General features: G+C 35.4%; 1 protein-coding gene across 11 annotated transcripts in view; it reads right to left on the reverse strand.

Moving 5' to 3' along the window:
• The window catches only part of PDE1A (phosphodiesterase 1A), a 347,596-nt gene that overhangs the window by 328,912 nt on the left and 1,136 nt on the right, over window positions 1-17,548 (reverse strand). For 3 of the 11 annotated variants that reach the window (XR_014829869.1, XM_021075593.2, XM_021075587.2), the window contains exons 1-2: window positions 16,555-16,703; window positions 16,171-16,281 (exon numbers count right to left, since the gene is read on the reverse strand). Coding sequence is in view for 10 of the 11 variants with exons in the window: in XM_021075593.2 (XP_020931252.1) it covers window positions 16,171-16,271 (101 nt within the window). In the remaining variant the exon portion in view is untranslated. The other 8 variants (XM_021075590.2, XM_085000031.1, XM_085000028.1 and 5 more) reach the window with 6 other exon arrangements.

Genomic DNA, 17,548 nt, shown 5'->3' on the forward strand with positions numbered 1-17,548 from the left:
TTGTTCTCACTACCAACTTCCCCATTTTAGGAATGGAGCAGGTTAATAATCCCTTACCCACATCTATGAAAATCCTAAAGCTATAAAAACCAGGCATTTTCATTTTCAGTAAAATCTGATCTGATCTGAACTCATTTGGCAGCAAAATTATAACTGAGTACTGTCATCATTAACTGAATACTTAATTTTTTCACAGAAATATTCATTGGAGGCTACCCTAGGACCCACTGGGAATATTTAGTAATTTTTGGAATAGGCACCTTATTATTCTTTTAAAATATTAAAAGTTATGAGTTCAGGTCACATTTTGGCCCAAGAGTTTCTGATAAGGGACCATAGACCCGGTTTTTCAGGATCACACACATGCGCACACACGTACACACAACAAGGCATTACACCTCGTTCTTTCAATCTTTACACTCCCACACCCAATTCATCAGTGACTCCTACCAGCATGAATGTGAAATATGTCCTAAATCTGAACAGTTATTACCAATTCCATATGTACTGGTGTCACCAAAGCTACCAATTCTCCAGCTAGACAACTGCCCTAACCTCCTATTTCCAATCTTAATATTCCCTGCCTCCCCCGCCTCAGTGTCAGTTTCCACAAAATGACCAGAGAAGTCTTCCTAAAACTTAAGCAGATGTTCTACCCCACTGCTTCAAAGCTTCAAAGGCACTTTATCAGGCTCAGAATAAAACCTTAATTTCTCATCATGAACCTGTTGTGTTTTAGATTATCTGACTTCTGCCTTTCTCCCCACAGGAAATTCTTCCTTTCTTTCCCTTTCCCACTGTGATCCAGCCCTCCTGGTCTTGTTTTTCCTCAAGCATGGCACATGCACCCATGTCTCGGGGGTTGTACTTTTGGTTTCCTCTGTCTGAGATGCCATTACTTTAGGTCTTGGTATATCTCTCTCCTCACTTCATCAAGGTCCCTCTTCACAAGTCACTACCATGGAAACATTTCCCTGACCACTCTTCTATAACAACCATATCTGAAACTCCCATATATAAATTGCCATCTTATTATATTTGCTTTTATTAAAATTACATTGAATATTTGTTTATCATTCATCCTCACCATCAAAATATAATTCCATGAAGGTAGAAATTGTGACTCTACTGTTTATCATTGTATCCCTGGTGCCTCGAATGATGCTGGAACTCTATGTGCCCAAAGATTAACACTCACTGAATGAACAAATAAACTAAATTTTATTAACATGACAGCTGAATTGGGTTGGTTAAATAACAGTAGTCCTACTTTCCAAAGTACCTCAATATTTTTGTAAGTGTTGGTATAGTTCTGATGAACTTAAGCTATGACTTTATTTCTTAATGGCTCTCATGCTTAAGATAGCTCTGTCAGTGACTAAGATTACCATGGTTTGACAGGGGGACTCTCACTGTGTAAATTAGTGTTTCCTTTTATACCCATGAGACATATACTTAAAACAATTTGAGGAGTTCCTGTCATGGCTCAGTGGTTAACAAATCTGACTAGGAACCATGAGGTTGCAGGTTCAATCCCTGGCCTTGCTCAGTGGGTTAAGGATCCGGCATTGCCGTGAGCTGTGGTGTAAGTCGCAGACGAGGCTCGGATCCCGCGTTGCTGTGGCTCTGGTGTAGGCCGGTGGCTACAGCTCCGATTCAACCCCTAGCCTGGGAACCTCCATATGCTGTGGGAGCAGCCCTAGAAAAGGCAAAAAGACAAAAAAAAAAAAAAAAAAAATTTGAGTTTATCAGGGAATGTTTTCTTAATTCTCTATTTCTGAACATAAGTATTTCCTCTTTCTAGGGAACTAAGATTATTTGGCAATTATGTCTCTAATTCCAAAGTGTTCTAAAATGATTGCATGTTACTTCTTATTTTCCACATGCTATAGCTAGTTAACCAACTTGTCTATTAACAGAAAATGGACATTTCGTTAATTCTGCTAACTTAGTGCAGAATTAGAAATGAAAGTCATATAAGAATAATGGTAAACAAAATACTCTTTAGCACTGTATTTTTTTTTTTTTATCAAATAAAAACAATTTGTGGTAAGGAATCAAAAAGTCTGTTACGGAGTTCCCATTGTGACTCAGTGGTTAACGAACCCAACTAGCATCCATGAGGACACAGGTTCGAAAATTGGCCTCACTCAGTGGGTTAAGGATCTGGCGTTGCCATAAGCTGTGGTGTAGGTTACAGACATGGCTCAGATCCCAAGTTGCTGTGGCTCTGGCGTAGGCTGGAGGCTACAGCTCCAATTCGACCCCTAACCTGGGAACCTCCATGTGCTGCTGGTATGGCCCTAAAAGACAAAAAGACAAAAATTAAAAAAAAAAAAAAAAAGTCCGTTAAAACACTTTATGTTAAACAGAGGGCAAGTATATATAATGAAGTCATTTGAGGACTAATGCCAGGTATAGTTTAATCCTTTAAACCATATATTAATATATATTAATACTTCATTTTGGAACATTCTCAGTCATTAAGTACATGTGATTTCTCCTTAATTCATGAGTCCATTAATGGTAGATGAGCTATCTCTCACAGGCATCTTTTGATACACATTTTGCAAATATTTATGCTAAATTGAAATGTGATTCACACGACAGAATGAAGTTAGAGAACAAATATTAAATGATAGTTTGAAAATAATGACTTTAGTTCAAGTCTTGTTACACACTTTGGACTTGTAAAAATAAACCTTAAGAACTGCTCGACCACATTGTGATATTTCAAGACTACTTTGCTTTTTAAGTTTTTCTTTGAGCAACTATGGGGGAAAAAAGGGTTAGTCTTCTTCAACTCAGGGATGGACAAATAACTGTAGCCCAGAGCTAATATAAAGTATTTAATCTGATCTCTAAGTCTGGGCATCTTATCTTCTTATGGATGACTCATTGCAGTTTGGAAACTTCAGCAGGCAATTAACTTCACAGGATACACAGCAGTTTCACTCACCAAGAATTCTCTGGGCTATAAGGCCACGTGAACCCAGAACATTCACTAATCAGTGAAAGACATTCTCAGCATAATCGCAACTCTTCAACTACATTACAAAACAGAAATTTGAGGGGATTTTGGAGTAGGGAGCTCACTTACTACTATTTGAACCTCCACTGCCTCTGCCCATCATAGAGTCATCTAGGGTCAACTTTATCTCAATCTATATTTTCAAGGGAATGGGCAAAACAAAACACACTGTCTTACACATAATTGTGTCATAAAACTAATTTATAATTTCAGATGCTTATTTTGTGCCAGACAAAGGGGCCTGGGCACTTTGATTGCATTATTTTTATCCCTCACAACAATATTCTGAAATTCTAAGTTCCATATTATAAGGCTTGTCTTTTGTTTTTGTTGTATTTATGTCTGTCATATAGTCACATCCCCAATAATCTCTACTTGTCCATAAAACTACTTGACCTTCCAACCTGAGTTAATGCTGCTGGTGAACAACATAGCTTTATTAGCTATTCCACTCAAATGCAAAGTTGTTACACATTGCCCAATTACTGGTATTTTTTTATAGTGAAACAGTTTTAAGTTCTTATTTTATGCAATGTACTATTCTAGGCACTGAGAATACAATACTAAACAAATGGCAGATAGATTCTTCTTCTCCCTTCTTGTTACCTCAGGGAAGGAAGAAGGGTTGTCTAGAAGGCAGAACAATTAAATGGACAGTAATAATAATATGTGAAGTGCAATTAAAGTACCTACCTTATCCAGTCTGAGATAATCTTGAGCCTTTTTTCATGGATTTTAGTGATATTCTGATTAGACTCCAGCCTTCCCACCTGGTCTTCCAGAAATTCAGCTTTAACATGATTATAGTCTCCCAAAGATACTCCCTCTTCACTAGTCTTCCTTTTTTGCACAATTTAAATTCAAAAATCTTTTCTCCACAAATCTCCTTTCCTATTTTTTGAGAGCTTTTTCCACTTTTCACTAATAAGACTTTGGTTTACAGAAGGTGAAGACATCATTTTCATAGAATTTAAAGCTGTCACTGTACATTTAAAGCCAGAGGACTCAACTAAGATTTCATGTACAGGAAAACTGGTGGAGATTATTAATAGCACAGCTAATGGTATTTTTCAGTTTTAAATAGACATCTACATTACACAAAAGTATAAATTATAAAGATAAGAAATGTAACATACATTTCTTTCACATAATCAAGCCAGTTCCTTCAGGAACAGAAAGGGCAGGAAAATAAGAATTTGATCAGATTGCTTTCTTATCAACTTTATGTGGTAAGAAAAGATAAGTGATGAAAGAAAATAAAAGCTGAATAAGAATGAAAAAGGGGGAGTTCCCATCGTGGTGCAGCAGAGACGAATCCGACTAGGATCCATGAGGTTGTGGGTTCCATCCCTGGCCTCGCTCAGTGGATTAAGGATCCTGCGTTGCCATGAGCTGTGGTGTAGGTCGCAGACACAGCTTGGATCCAGCATTGCTGTGGCTCTGGTGTAGGCTGGCGGCAAAAGCTTCAATTAGACCCCTAGCCTGGAAACCTTCATATGCTGCAGGGTACAGCTCTAAAAAGACAAAAGAAGAAAAAAAAAAAGGGGAAAACTTGTACAGAATTGAAAATTGGACAAAAATTTTATATGATAACATCATTTTGGATGTTTGGTTATATACTGCCTATTCACAAAAATAGAGGAAACTAAATAAGGAACAATTTAACCAATGTGACTTTCTCAGAGGAACTACCTAAAAATCAGCTAAGCCTAACAACCAGTGTAGTTAAGTGATACAAACCCATAATCATCTCTTGGCTGCTAAGTTACTCATATACTACTGATCTAGTTTCCACAATTTATTCTACTACTTTGATTTCTTCCCTCTTTTTTCTCTATCGCTTACTCCTCTGACTCAAACAAAAATTAGCAAATACTTCAGAACTTTTGAATGTAAAAACTGAGGTCACTATTTTCTTACCCTCTCTTACATCTGGGAAGACTCAGATAATAGAAGCAATATGTAGATTGGGAGGAACAAGACGCAAAATCATTTTCTCTTTTTTCTTCACGGGTGCAAACAAAAGGCCTAGAAGAGTGGGAACTGGGCCTTCCCAGGCCCTGCCTGACCTGTTGTCAGGGCAACAGGATGTGTGGGGAGCCCTAGCCTTCCCAGTGCCTGTTGCCAGGGTAACAGGATATTAACCATCTTCTCTTATGAAACTATGCCGTTTCCCTGCTTTATTCTATGTTCCCCTTCTATTTAGTGGAAAATTATGCTTGTTCAAAGAAACCTAAGAACAACACAACTTCAATCTACAATCACATCATGTATTGAAAGAAATACTGTAAGTGGGTATTGTTACTGGTGGAAATAATGTGAAGGAGAATTTTATTAGACTGACTTTCTGAAAACAGTGGCCTCAATTTTTATTTTTATAACCTTTCAAATATTTATTAATTTTTGATTGAGTAAAAGAAATAAGTGACAGAAGACTATGAGAGGGAAAGAAGAAGAGTGGTAGTAGGAAAAAAAACTGTAGAAGCCAGAGAATTATCTGAAAAATTTAGAAGAGCTTTATTTGGTGAGTGTATCTGTTGGTGTGTGTGTGTGTGTGTGCGCGCACGCGTGCGTGTAAAACAAATCATCTCACAACTTAGTAGCTGAAAACAATAAACATTTGCTATTTCGTCATGATTTTGAGGAAACCGGATAGTTCAGAATGACCTCACTTAATGTGTGGTGGTTGATGGTTTGCTTGGTCTAGAAAGGCCTCAGCTCGGGAGTTCTCATCGTGGCTTAGTGGTTAATGAACCCGACTATAATCCATGAGGACGTGGGTTCAATCCCTGTCCCCACTCAATTGGTTAAGGATTTGGTGTTGCCGTGACCTGTGGTATAGGTCAGACATGGCTCGGATTCTGCATTGCTGCAGCTGTGGTGCAGACTGGCAGCTACAGCTCCGATTCAACCCCTAGCTTGGGAACCTCCATATGCTGCAGGTGTAACCCTAAAAAGACAAAAGACATAAAAAAGAAAGAAAGAAAGAAAGAAAGAAAACATAAAAAGGCCTCAGATGGAATGGTTTTGAGGTTTGCTGTTGTAGTTTTTTAAATTTTTTCATTATAGTTGATTTACAATGTTGTGTCAATTTCTGCTGTACCACAAAGTGACTCAGGTATAAATACTGGAATGGTTTTTATCTGCTCTACATGTTCATCCTCCTGTAGACTTGACCATGCTTCTTACAATTAGTATGAGAGTTCCAAAGAGCAGCAGGAGAGAGTAAATCCCAACACATGAGTTCTTCCCAAGCCTTTGCTTGTGTCACATTTGCTAACATCCCATTGGCCAAAGCAAGCTGGCCAATGTTCTGGCCAAACTCAGAGTCAATATGGGAGAGATTATCTACGAGTACATATAGAAAGTCATGAACAAATTGGGCCATACTGTATCAGTAAACAATAGCATAAAAGAATATCTGAAAATAAAGGGTTCTTTGGAAAACTTGAGATATTAAGGCAGACATTTGCTAAGGGATGAAATATGAAGAGGGTCTCGCATATAAAGACACTTCTTCCATACTGAAACTAGTAGGAGATACTGCAGATTTTGAGAGTTCTTAGAAAGAGCTCCTTACACCATTTAGTAACCATCTTCAAATACAGTGTAAGAAATGATGAGGAAGATACTGTGTACCTTTAAGAAGTTTATATTCTCTGTTGGAAATAAAGCAGAATAAAATCCATTTAGGTGATTTTTCTAAAATAAACAAATGGAGAAACATTCACTTTACTTTAAAAAAGAAACTTATTGTATGCTTAAAATCCTTTATAACATGAAAAAAAAGAGAAAGTGTATCAAGAATAAAATACCAAGTTTTAATCATTAGAACTCCAGATATATGCTCATTGGTAAATAAAAATCTTCACGGACAGACATCCAGACATTTCTACTGTGCAGGTTTATCTTTTTCTATTGTTTGGGATACCAAAGGCCAAATAAATTAGAATAATTTTGTAAGAGTCCAAGTTCTAAAGGGGAAAAGACAGTTTAGGAAAAGTCAAATTCTCTTGCAAATACTAGCTAGGGTCATTGTTTAAATAAATTAATTAAAGGGATAATGGTACTTCATGGCCTAGAAAAGGAGAGAAATAGAACTGGGGAGTTTCTGATATCTAAGGCATATGCCAAGTGATAACTCCCCTTAGTATTCAGCTTTGAGCAGGCAGAATTAGGCAAACAGATGGCAGGATTGAGGAAAAATCAAAATAAGAGAGCAGTTTTTAACTCCTGAAACATCAGGTTTTATAATGATTCTTGAGTGTTAAAAGGAATTATCTTAGTCAGTGTTAAGTGGAAGAGATATGAGCCTAGGAATCTGGCTTTCTCCTCACTAATAAGGGAACATTTGTCAAGTTATTTAATGTCTTTGAATCTCAATTTTCTCATCAGAAAAACAGGATAATTGTCCTAAACCTTATAGATCAAAAGAAAAATATTTTAGAAACTATAATGCACTAAAAAATTAGTGTGATTACTACTATGATTCAATTTTAATCTGATTTAAATAGTTTAAGCTAATCAAAAGATATGATTCATGCCCAAGTCATTCAGATTTTTCTTATCTTGCTCCAGAGGCTGTTTGTTTTTAACTAAGTCTTAGTCTAGTTTCAAGTGGACCAGAATCATTATACTGTTGCTTTTCTAATGAGAAGTTTATTGTGATTTTCTTCCAAACTATCAAGGACCTGCTTCATGTACAAAATTCTAAGAAATCCTTTGACTCTCCATGTTTACATGGAGTTTAATTAAGGTTGACTTCTGTTCTCCTGCCCTATAGATACTGCCACTTAGAGATCTTACTACTTTTTCATGACTCATTATAGACTTATTTGAATAGTTACAAATATCAAATTTTTGCCTTTAAGAAATTATTTGCTTTAAGCATTTTCTGGGCCTATTTAATAAAAATTTATGTTTTTAAATATTTTATAAACTATAAAATATAATCTCTTTAAACAAGTTCAGTCAACTATAGTTTAAAGAAAAAAGCAAGTCATGTTTCATGACTCTAATAACCTGTTGTCATCTTTACATCCTCTCCTAACAACAGTTATTCATATCCAATACTTGCTCAGATCAGATATGTAGAATATGAAGATTCTCATAAGCCTTTAACATTACCATCTATTTAATGATGCTAATAAACAGTTCCTTTCATATCGAAATGGCTTACAGCACAATCCTTTCAGACGGGAATCAGACTTGCTCAAATATTTACATTTGATTAGCTGACTGAAATATGTTGGAATAAAGGACAAAATCTAATAACATAATGGTAATTTGGTATTTTCTAAAATGAATTGACAAAAGGAATGACCATGGGACATGACTATAATTACTTGAAAATCAACTCCCTTATGAACCAGACCTAGCCAGGGATAAGAAAAGACTTAAGGATGATTTTCAAGCCTAAGTGACTCAGGAAATCAGATTAGCCCTGGATCATATATGATTATAGAGGCCTAAAATCCATTCTAAGGCCACTACAAGATGTAGAACAAAAGACACTGTATCCATCAAAGCAATTCTTCTTTCAGTGAAACTCTCAAGGCCAGCCCACTTCTCTTCCTCAGCTCTCTCTTCCCACATAACAGACTCTCCTGCCCCAGGGAAATGTAAATCCTTGAATATAATTGTTCTGGCAAAGAGAAACCTGGGGATCATGGTGAGACCAATTCAACTGACCTGAGAGAAACCTTCTTTCTCATCTTAACAATCCTATTTTGTTGATTCTAATAAGAAAATTACCAGAAAAAAAAAATAGAATTCTGCTTCTGCATATATTATCAATAATGACACAGCTAGGATTTCTTGAATTTTAGACACTGCTTTAAGTGTATAAGCATTAATTCACTTAGTCTTTCCAATACCCATGAGGTTGGTAAGGATATTATTACAATTTTCAGTTCAGAAACCAAAACATTGAAAAATGAATCAATTTACCATATAGCTGTTAAATAGTATAGCTGGAATACACATAAGGATGGATAAGATTATGGGAATTTTAACAATTACAATGTTTTAAGAGCTTACTGTGTGTCATGTACTGTGTTATATTTCTTATATACATTATTTTATTTAATTTTTATTATCCCGATTCTGGCAACAACCAGATTCTCAGATCCTAATGCTTCCTTTTTTTTTTTTTTTAACTTTTTACATAATGATTTTTTTTCATTATAGCTACTTTACATCCTTCTAAGTGGAGGTACCTTCCATCGGAAAAGCCCTCCAGGCCACTCTTTGCTACTTTTCACATTCTTTCATAGAGGAAGAGGAGCAACATTTGGTTGGTGAATTGTGGAGAATGAATGAGTCCTGGGGGTGCAAGCTGTTTTTTCAGGTGGTAGGGAAGGGATATGCTACTTGTAGAAAGCATATCTCATCTATTAGAGATCTGAGGTAATTTTAGAAAGGAGATTTTTGTTCCCGTTCAGGGAAGTCTATAATTTGGGGGATTAAGTTGAATTCAGAGGCATTTTGGCTTATTGAGCTGCAAACCAAAAGCCTATCTTATATTACATGGCTTGTCTTTCAATAAAGTTGACATTTTTACCTCTATCTACTGGACATCTATATCTCACTTAATTCTGAATTTGGACAGAAGTTATATATGTCATTCATCAGCCTCTCTCTAATCCCAAGATTTTATGAGATAGGTATCAATTTTTGTTTGTCTAAGATGAAAAGTCACCTCTTGAGAGACTTCATCCTGACTTATCCAAAACACCTTCTCTAAGTAACTCCTTGATCACATGATCTGGTGTATTTTCTTCAGGTCACTTCTTACTCCACATTAACTTACTTTCTGTAATTCACTTTTTTGTTATTTGTTTCCTTGTCTAGAATGTAAGCACCTGTGTCTAAAATAGTACCCAACATTCTACACAATCAGTAGGTATTTATTGAATGACGGAATGGCTGATTAAGAAAAGAACTGGATTTTACAAATAAGTGAAGTTAGGAAAGTTAATAATTTTCCGTGTCACTCAGTTAAAGGATAGACGGTATTAGAAAATATCTGACTGTTTCCAAACAGTTGGCATGTATTAGTCTCTTATCGATGCTGCAATGAATATACCTTGAACTGAGTAGCTTGCAACAACACAAATGTATTATCTTCAGTTCCAAAGGTCAGAAATTTGATGCAAGTTTCATTGAGCTAAAATCAAGGTGTTGAGAGGGCTACATTCTTTTTGGAGAACTCTAGAGAGAGTTTCTGTTTTTCTTTTTCAAGCTTCTGGAAGTTTCCCACATTCCTTGGTTCATAGCCTTTTTCCCCCCATCTTTGATGATGGCAAAGACAAGTTGAATCTTTTTTCCATCACAGCATTCTGACCTTTTCTTCTATCTCCCTTATGATTATAATGGGGCCATCTAGATAATCTAGGCTAATCTCCATATTTGAAGGTCAGTTGATTAGCAATGTTAACTCTCTGTGCTACCTTAATTTCCCTTTGACATACAAGGTAACATCTTCACAGGTTCTGGAGATTAGAACATAGACATCTTTTGGGGACAATTAATCTGCATACTACAATGCCCCTGGACTAAGTTTTAAGAAATACTACTCTAGCTCCTTTCTTTCTAGGGAAATATTCTGAGAATGTCCTATTTTTTTTTGGGGGGGGGGAGTTGTTTTTGTTTTTTGTTTTTGAAGCAAGATGAATACAAGGTTTAGAGCTGATCTGCATTTATATCTAAGTTCCACTAAATACTAGCTATTTAATCAATTTAGGATACTTACCTCCTGAAATTACTGGAAAGAAAAAATAAGAATACAAATTTGTTATATCTGGAAATTTCTGACAACTGGTAGATGATAAACATTACTTCTATTTTCTTCATTCTTATTCCAGCTGTGACACTATCTCTTCCAACTTGGCTTTATGCCCTATTTTGACAGTCTGACTGATTTATAATTTCATAGTTACAGCCACTATAAGATTCAGAATTGTATTCATTTATTGACTGATTAAAACACATTAAATTAATTAAATTAAATTAAATTAAATTAAATTAAAACAAGTTTCCATTGAGGCTCAGTGGGTTAAGAACCCAACATAGTGTCCATGAAGATACATGTCTGATCCCTGGCCTCAAACAGTGAGTTGAGGATCAGGTATTGCCACAACCTACAGCATAGGTTGCAGATGTGGCTCAGATCTGGCATTGCTGTGGCTGTGGCATAAGCCAGCAGCTGCAGCTCTGATCAAACCACTAGCCCTGGAACTTCCATACGCTGCAGGTGTGGCCATAAAAAGGAAAAAAAAAAAACACATTTATTGCGTTATCTTATCACCTATATGCCAGTTACTGTGCTAGGGGCTGGGAACTCACAAGCAAACAGAGTGAACATGGACAGTGCTTGTCTTTAACAGCTTGTGGGGAAGGTAGACTTGGTGATAAAAAGCAAAGTCCAGGTTACTTAACGAGCCAAGTATAGGAGACTAACCTATTATGGAGGGTCAGGAAGGATTTCCTTTATAAGTGAATTTAAGGAGAGATCTTTGAGCATTTCTTTTTTTTTTTTTTTTCCTTTTTTTGATTCCATAGGTGCAGTATATGGAAGTTCCCAGGCTAGGGGTCAATCAGAGTTACAGCTGCTCACCTATGCCACAGCCACAGCAACGCCAGATCTGAGCCACATTTTCAACCTATACCATGGCAATGCTGGATCCTTAACCCACTGAGTGGGGCCAGGGATAGAACACGAATCCTCATGGACACTAGTTGGGTTCGTTGCTGCTGAGCCACAGTGGGAACTCATCTTTGAGCATTTCTTAAGAGGTCCTCTATTAGAATTTTGAGGAGGACAGTTCTTCCTGATAAGGAAGTGTCCCAGGCTCTTGAGAACTTTGATCACCCTGGACCTTGCTGAATGCAGAAACACCCTTAGGTACTGAAGCATCCCTACAACATCTCATGGGAAGCAAGAACACCCTGGCTGAGAGAGGAGAAAGGAGTGGTTCCCCCTGGAAGAGAGAAGAAAATGAGCAAAGACAGATGGGAAGTAAGAAGCATTTATTTGGGGCAACCCTGGGCTTGGATGGGAGAGGGCCACAGACGAGACAAAAGAGCAGGCTCCAAAAGTTGAACAGGTACAGGGTGACCTGTGAAGGATGCGGAACTTTGAAGGGAGGTCACTAAATAATTGAAGCAGGATAGTAAAAGGATCAGGTATATTTGCTTCTAAGTTATAAAGTTGTTCCATTCTAAAGTACAATTCTAGGTTGAGAATATGGTGCTAATAACGCCTGTCATTTTACCTTTTCACCAATTTCTATTCTAAATATCTATTTCTGGTACATCTTCTTGGTGATGAGGGTTTGAGCTACTTCATCTAGAACTGTACAACACACTTGCCTCTATAATAACAGCTAATTGAAATTAGGATAATGTTGTTATACGGCTCTTCCTTTCTCCTTCACTTTCTGCTCCTCCACATTTTATTCTTCCACTACTGAATATCATATTTACCACCAAAGAGTTCTAACTGTAAAATGCTCTTATATTTATAAAAACTGAGGAAACTGGCAGTAAGTCCTATGGAGTGGTAAATCTCACATTTTTATCAATAGTTTGCGGTTCTGAGCAGTTCAAATTTTCTTCTGTTGAAAAACTGAGTAACATTCTGATTTTGTTTTTACTACAATACCATGTAGTTTTCAATGGAATTGCTACTTGCTCACCATTTTCTGGAAATTCTGTCACCCCTTAGATCAAATTCTTAGAACAGTGGCACTGACTGGAAAAAGCAACACCAATCTTTTAAAATATATTTGATTTTTCAAAACTTCACAGTGGAAGAGCCCTTTTTACATTTAAAGACCAAACACTAAAAAACAGTATCATGACACAAAAAGAATTATTTCTAAAATTAAAAAATACTATGCATAAATGAAAACAAATATAAGATTTTGGAATCAACTTTCTTCATGGGAATCAATAAACTTAACAATCTTTGCATAGATTAGTGTTAGAAAAATGTTCTCAGTATGTAGGAAGTAGTATTGATCCCAGAGTCACAGGAAACTTCTAAGCCAGAAATTTCATCAGGTATTGAGATGGCAGAAGAAATAGGATATGTTTTTCCAAGTTAGAAACAATTGATAACTTAGGGACAAATATATGATTCTTTTTAAATGTAGTTTATGAGGGGCATGATGCCATAGTCACTTGCTGACATTTCTACCATCATAGATGGTGAGTCATTGCGTAGAATCTAAATTGTCACACTGAGTGACAAATTAGGGATAGAAGATGGATTGAAGAAAGCTAAAGAAAAAAACCGTAACTATAAAAAGAAAACTAATAGAATAAAGCATACAAGTCTACATTAGAAATGGGGAGATAAAACTGTTTCACCTTTGTTCCTACAAAGGAATAAAAGATTTCTTAGCCCATCAGTGAATATGGTGTCTCAATTAAATATTATATAAAGAAGATTTAAAAGGAGCTCAATGAAAGAAATTAACAAAATGTTAGAGATGAATTGATATTTCAACTTAGTTTATCATTTTCAAAGGTACTACAAAATTTGAAAATTATTTCAATAGACTGAAAAAAGTTCTAAGGTATTATGGTATATGAAAATGCCTATAAAATATTTTCTGTAAATATCTACCTGTAGTGGTTCATGTTTTCAATATTTAGGATATATCAGTATAAACCTTATTTAACTTTAAATCTTGTCTCTATTTTTATTTACTCACAAAAAGGTACATATTGTAAATCCACCTAAGAACAGAATATCTTACTGAAATAAACCAATGCATTTTCAAAGTTCACAATAAAAGATCAAAAAATCACTTTCTAAACAAATATCTAAAGGCCTTCATTGAGTCTTTTATGCCAAAATAAGAAAACTATTGCAAAATTATTTGATAAGCTTTCATGAGTAACTTGATTTTAATACTTACTTAACCAATCTTAAAAATGTAATTCTAGAACTAGACATTTTGATAAGCTAAAATTCTGTTTGAGTCAATATTACATTTTAAATAGGCAAGACAATTTCAGCAATGCAACAGGAGTCCCTATCACTGCTTTAAATGCAGACTACACAAAAGACCATAATTAAACAATTTGGTTGTCACTAGTCACGAAGATTTTAGATTTAGAGCTTATTGTTTTGACAATTCTAAACCTAGAATACTGGAAATGTCTTAAGTCAAAGTACAAGTTAAAATAGTAGCACCAGCATGAAAATTCCTTCTTTCTTTGATGCAAAAGCATTCAGGCATTTCAATCAGTTCAGTAGTAATTATTTTAAAAAAAAAAAAAAACTAGTTATCAGTATTTGGTCATTCAGTAGCTCTACGTAGACACAATCCAAAATTCATATAGGTTCATATATAATTAATTTTATATCCATGTTGAATATCAAGGTATGAAGCTCTACTTCTAAATGACTCTATCATCCTTTCCTGAAATAAAATGAGAGGTTGATCTTTGAGATCAACTGATAAAGTAAAAGTCAGATAACTTTGCCCCAACATGTTAGGTAAACACAAATTCATTTTCAAATTTTTTAAAGATGTATGCATGAGCTCACTACCATACATCTTCATACATTCAAGTAATTGGAGTGAAATAAAACAAAAAAAATGATACAAAACAAACAAACAATCCAAAACCATCTTGTTTTGCAAAAGGGAAGAAAATCTACAATAGGTTGTAATATGAGATATGATTTTTCCGGTACAGATGTTCATCCACTCATTAGGTTAGGATACAAATCATCTGATGACTGCCAAAGTTTATTTTTCGCCCATGCTGATTAATTTTGTAAGCTGTTATTTGATTTTATAGAAGTATTTGTTTCCCAAAAGAACCACCTCTACAAAAAAACAATGAATCTTGGAAAGATACCTAATTTATTCAAATGATGAAAAGATGGCTTCCTTTTAAAAGTTATTCCCTGTTAAATGTTATCTGCATTATTAGTGTGCCCTTATACCAGTGGACTATAAATGTCATGTATTACTTTAAGTATAAGAAAATAAAGAATACTGAATAAACAAACATAATTTAAATACATGCAAATGGAAGAAAGTAGAAGGACTTTTTACCTAACAAAGTTTGATACAATTTTTCTTTAAAAAATCATAGATATCAAAGCAGCAACATGACATTTATTCAAATGTTGCATGTTATACAATAATCTATAGACATAACATTAGAAATAAAAATCCTAGAAAATTACTCTTTCTCATGGTATAGGATTTCTTCAGCTATTATTATAGAAAAGCAAATATATTTTCATTTGAGGTCTATAAATATGCTAAGCAATTGCAATGGCCTGTAAATATTCATATTTCACATTTTTATCCAAACAGTAAATCTGATTTAAAAATCATGACATAATTAAAATAAAGCATGTAAACAGTGTGCTGGAATACTAAACAGGAATTAGTAACATACACATAAAAAAAATTTAGATGCTGTTTAAATAGCAAGGTAAATAGCATTGCAATTAAAGTTTAACTCAGTACTTACATTTAATGCTTGATATAAGCATACTTCTTGACCCATCTTACTAAAGTATTTTATACCATGCACTATTCTCAGAAGTGAACTGGTTAATTTAAGCCATAACTCTGAAGTAAGTTTGGTATGCTTCTAGTATTTTTACCACACAAAAAAATTTTTTCTTAAAAAATATTAAGACACAATGGAGTACAACTGTTTATTATCATACTAACCCTGTCCTTGCTTTCTTATTCAAAAATCTAATCACAAAGAAATAAGTACCAGTAGTAACCTCTCTTTCTACCTGAGAGAAATTTTATTTCTGCAAGTACCCTGGCAAGCAGCTTTCCTAGTTACTTTTCTGCATATCTAAACCATATATCTAAATAACACATCCAGAATGTAGAAAAGAAGCCATGTAGTAAAAGAGTGAATTCTCAGAGAGTTACTTGACATAAAACATACCTATGCAAAAAACTATACATCCTTCAAGCAAGTTGTTAGCTGAGACAGATTTTAGTTTTCAAAACAAAATCTTTCTTAAAAAAGCACTTGTCCACAAAGTCAGAAAGTACCAACAATTCGTCATGTTAATAGTCAAAAAATAATAATTTTGGGGGTGGATTAAAAACACAGAACCAAGCAAAGAGCTTACTTACATGCCTTTCAGACGTTGCCACATTTTTTCAGTCTGTTCTCCTATGAGATATTTAAAAGTGCTGTTTTCTAGTTCTTCAATTTCTGTAGCAGTAGACCCCATGATGATACTCCTAGGACAAATACAATTACAGTCAGTATCAGCAGCTTGAACATGCATTCCTCAGTCCACTACAAATCTTAAACAGTTATACAGTAGCATCTCTTATCTATCAAAACATTGCAGATTTACAAAGCTGATGGCAGCTTCTGCCAGAATTGCTATTGACTTTGACAGGCATATCCACTGCTCACATCTCCCCCCTTCAAGCAGACAGCAGTATAAACAGATCCTCTGACCTCATAGAAACAATCCGCACATGTGAGCCTGCTACTGTACTACTGACCGACTGAGTGCTCCAGCTCTTCCCCAAAGCAGTTCATTTGTTACTGTTTCATGCACGGAAGCACATCAGAATTTCTACAGTTTATGAGCTCTATTATGCACAAGAGAAACATGAATGACTTCAGCGTACCAGAAGAAGCTGAATTCCTCTCTACCAACGGAAGGAGGGCAGAATGTAATAAGAAAACAGATGGTAGGAACCAATATCAGCAGCACCACCCTGAGAAAAAAGTGGCTGTTTTAAATGCCAAGGTTTTTGTCTCTTAATTGATCTGAAATTAAGAGTTAAAAATATACTAGGCTCTAACAATAAATTCAAAAAATATTAATGATGACAATGAGAAAATAACATATAGAGGCATACAGAAGGTAGACCACAAAGCTCCACAGGTTGTCATTGAAAGAATATGTACATCGATGATGCGGTAATCATGCTTATTCACCTTCTCCTAGCAACTCCACACAGTAGGTAACTGCCAATAAACGAGTGAAAAACACGGCAGCTGCACACAAACTGCTCTGCGAATCCTTTGGGGATTAAAAAAATAAATAAAATGACACTAGTGTGTATGCTTTTGCGTGCTTGTCGAAGGAAAAGGAGTACAGAGGGAGGAGGTAGGGGAGAGGGAGAAGGGGGAGAAAAGGGAAATTGATGCTGTGCTGCTTGTGCTTTTTAGAAGAAAAATGAGAGAAAGTGGACATAAAAGGAATCAGAACTGAGTCATCTGCCAAGCTCCCAACACATGGTGAGCTTTCTTTGAAACAAGTACAGACCTTGAATATGAGCTTCATAACAGCTATTGCTATCTGCAAACTGCTAAGAAAAATATACTTAAAAGCAATATCCCTTCTTGTTTGTTTGGAGACACAAATGTACCTTTATTCCTCCCTGTAAGGAAGCTTGCCTGTTACCTTGAGATTTAAGGTACAGATATGTATAGGTAGCAGATAGGTAACAATATCTAATATTTACTGAGTGCTTACTATGTGTCAGA

The sequence above is a fragment of the Sus scrofa genome, chromosome 15 (assembly GCF_054392235.1).
Source record: "Sus scrofa isolate SSC_HxYL_T2T_F1_AM1 chromosome 15, Sscrofa_HxYL_maternal_Yorkshire_Landrace_v2.0, whole genome shotgun sequence".
NCBI lineage: Eukaryota > Metazoa > Chordata > Mammalia > Artiodactyla > Suidae > Sus > Sus scrofa.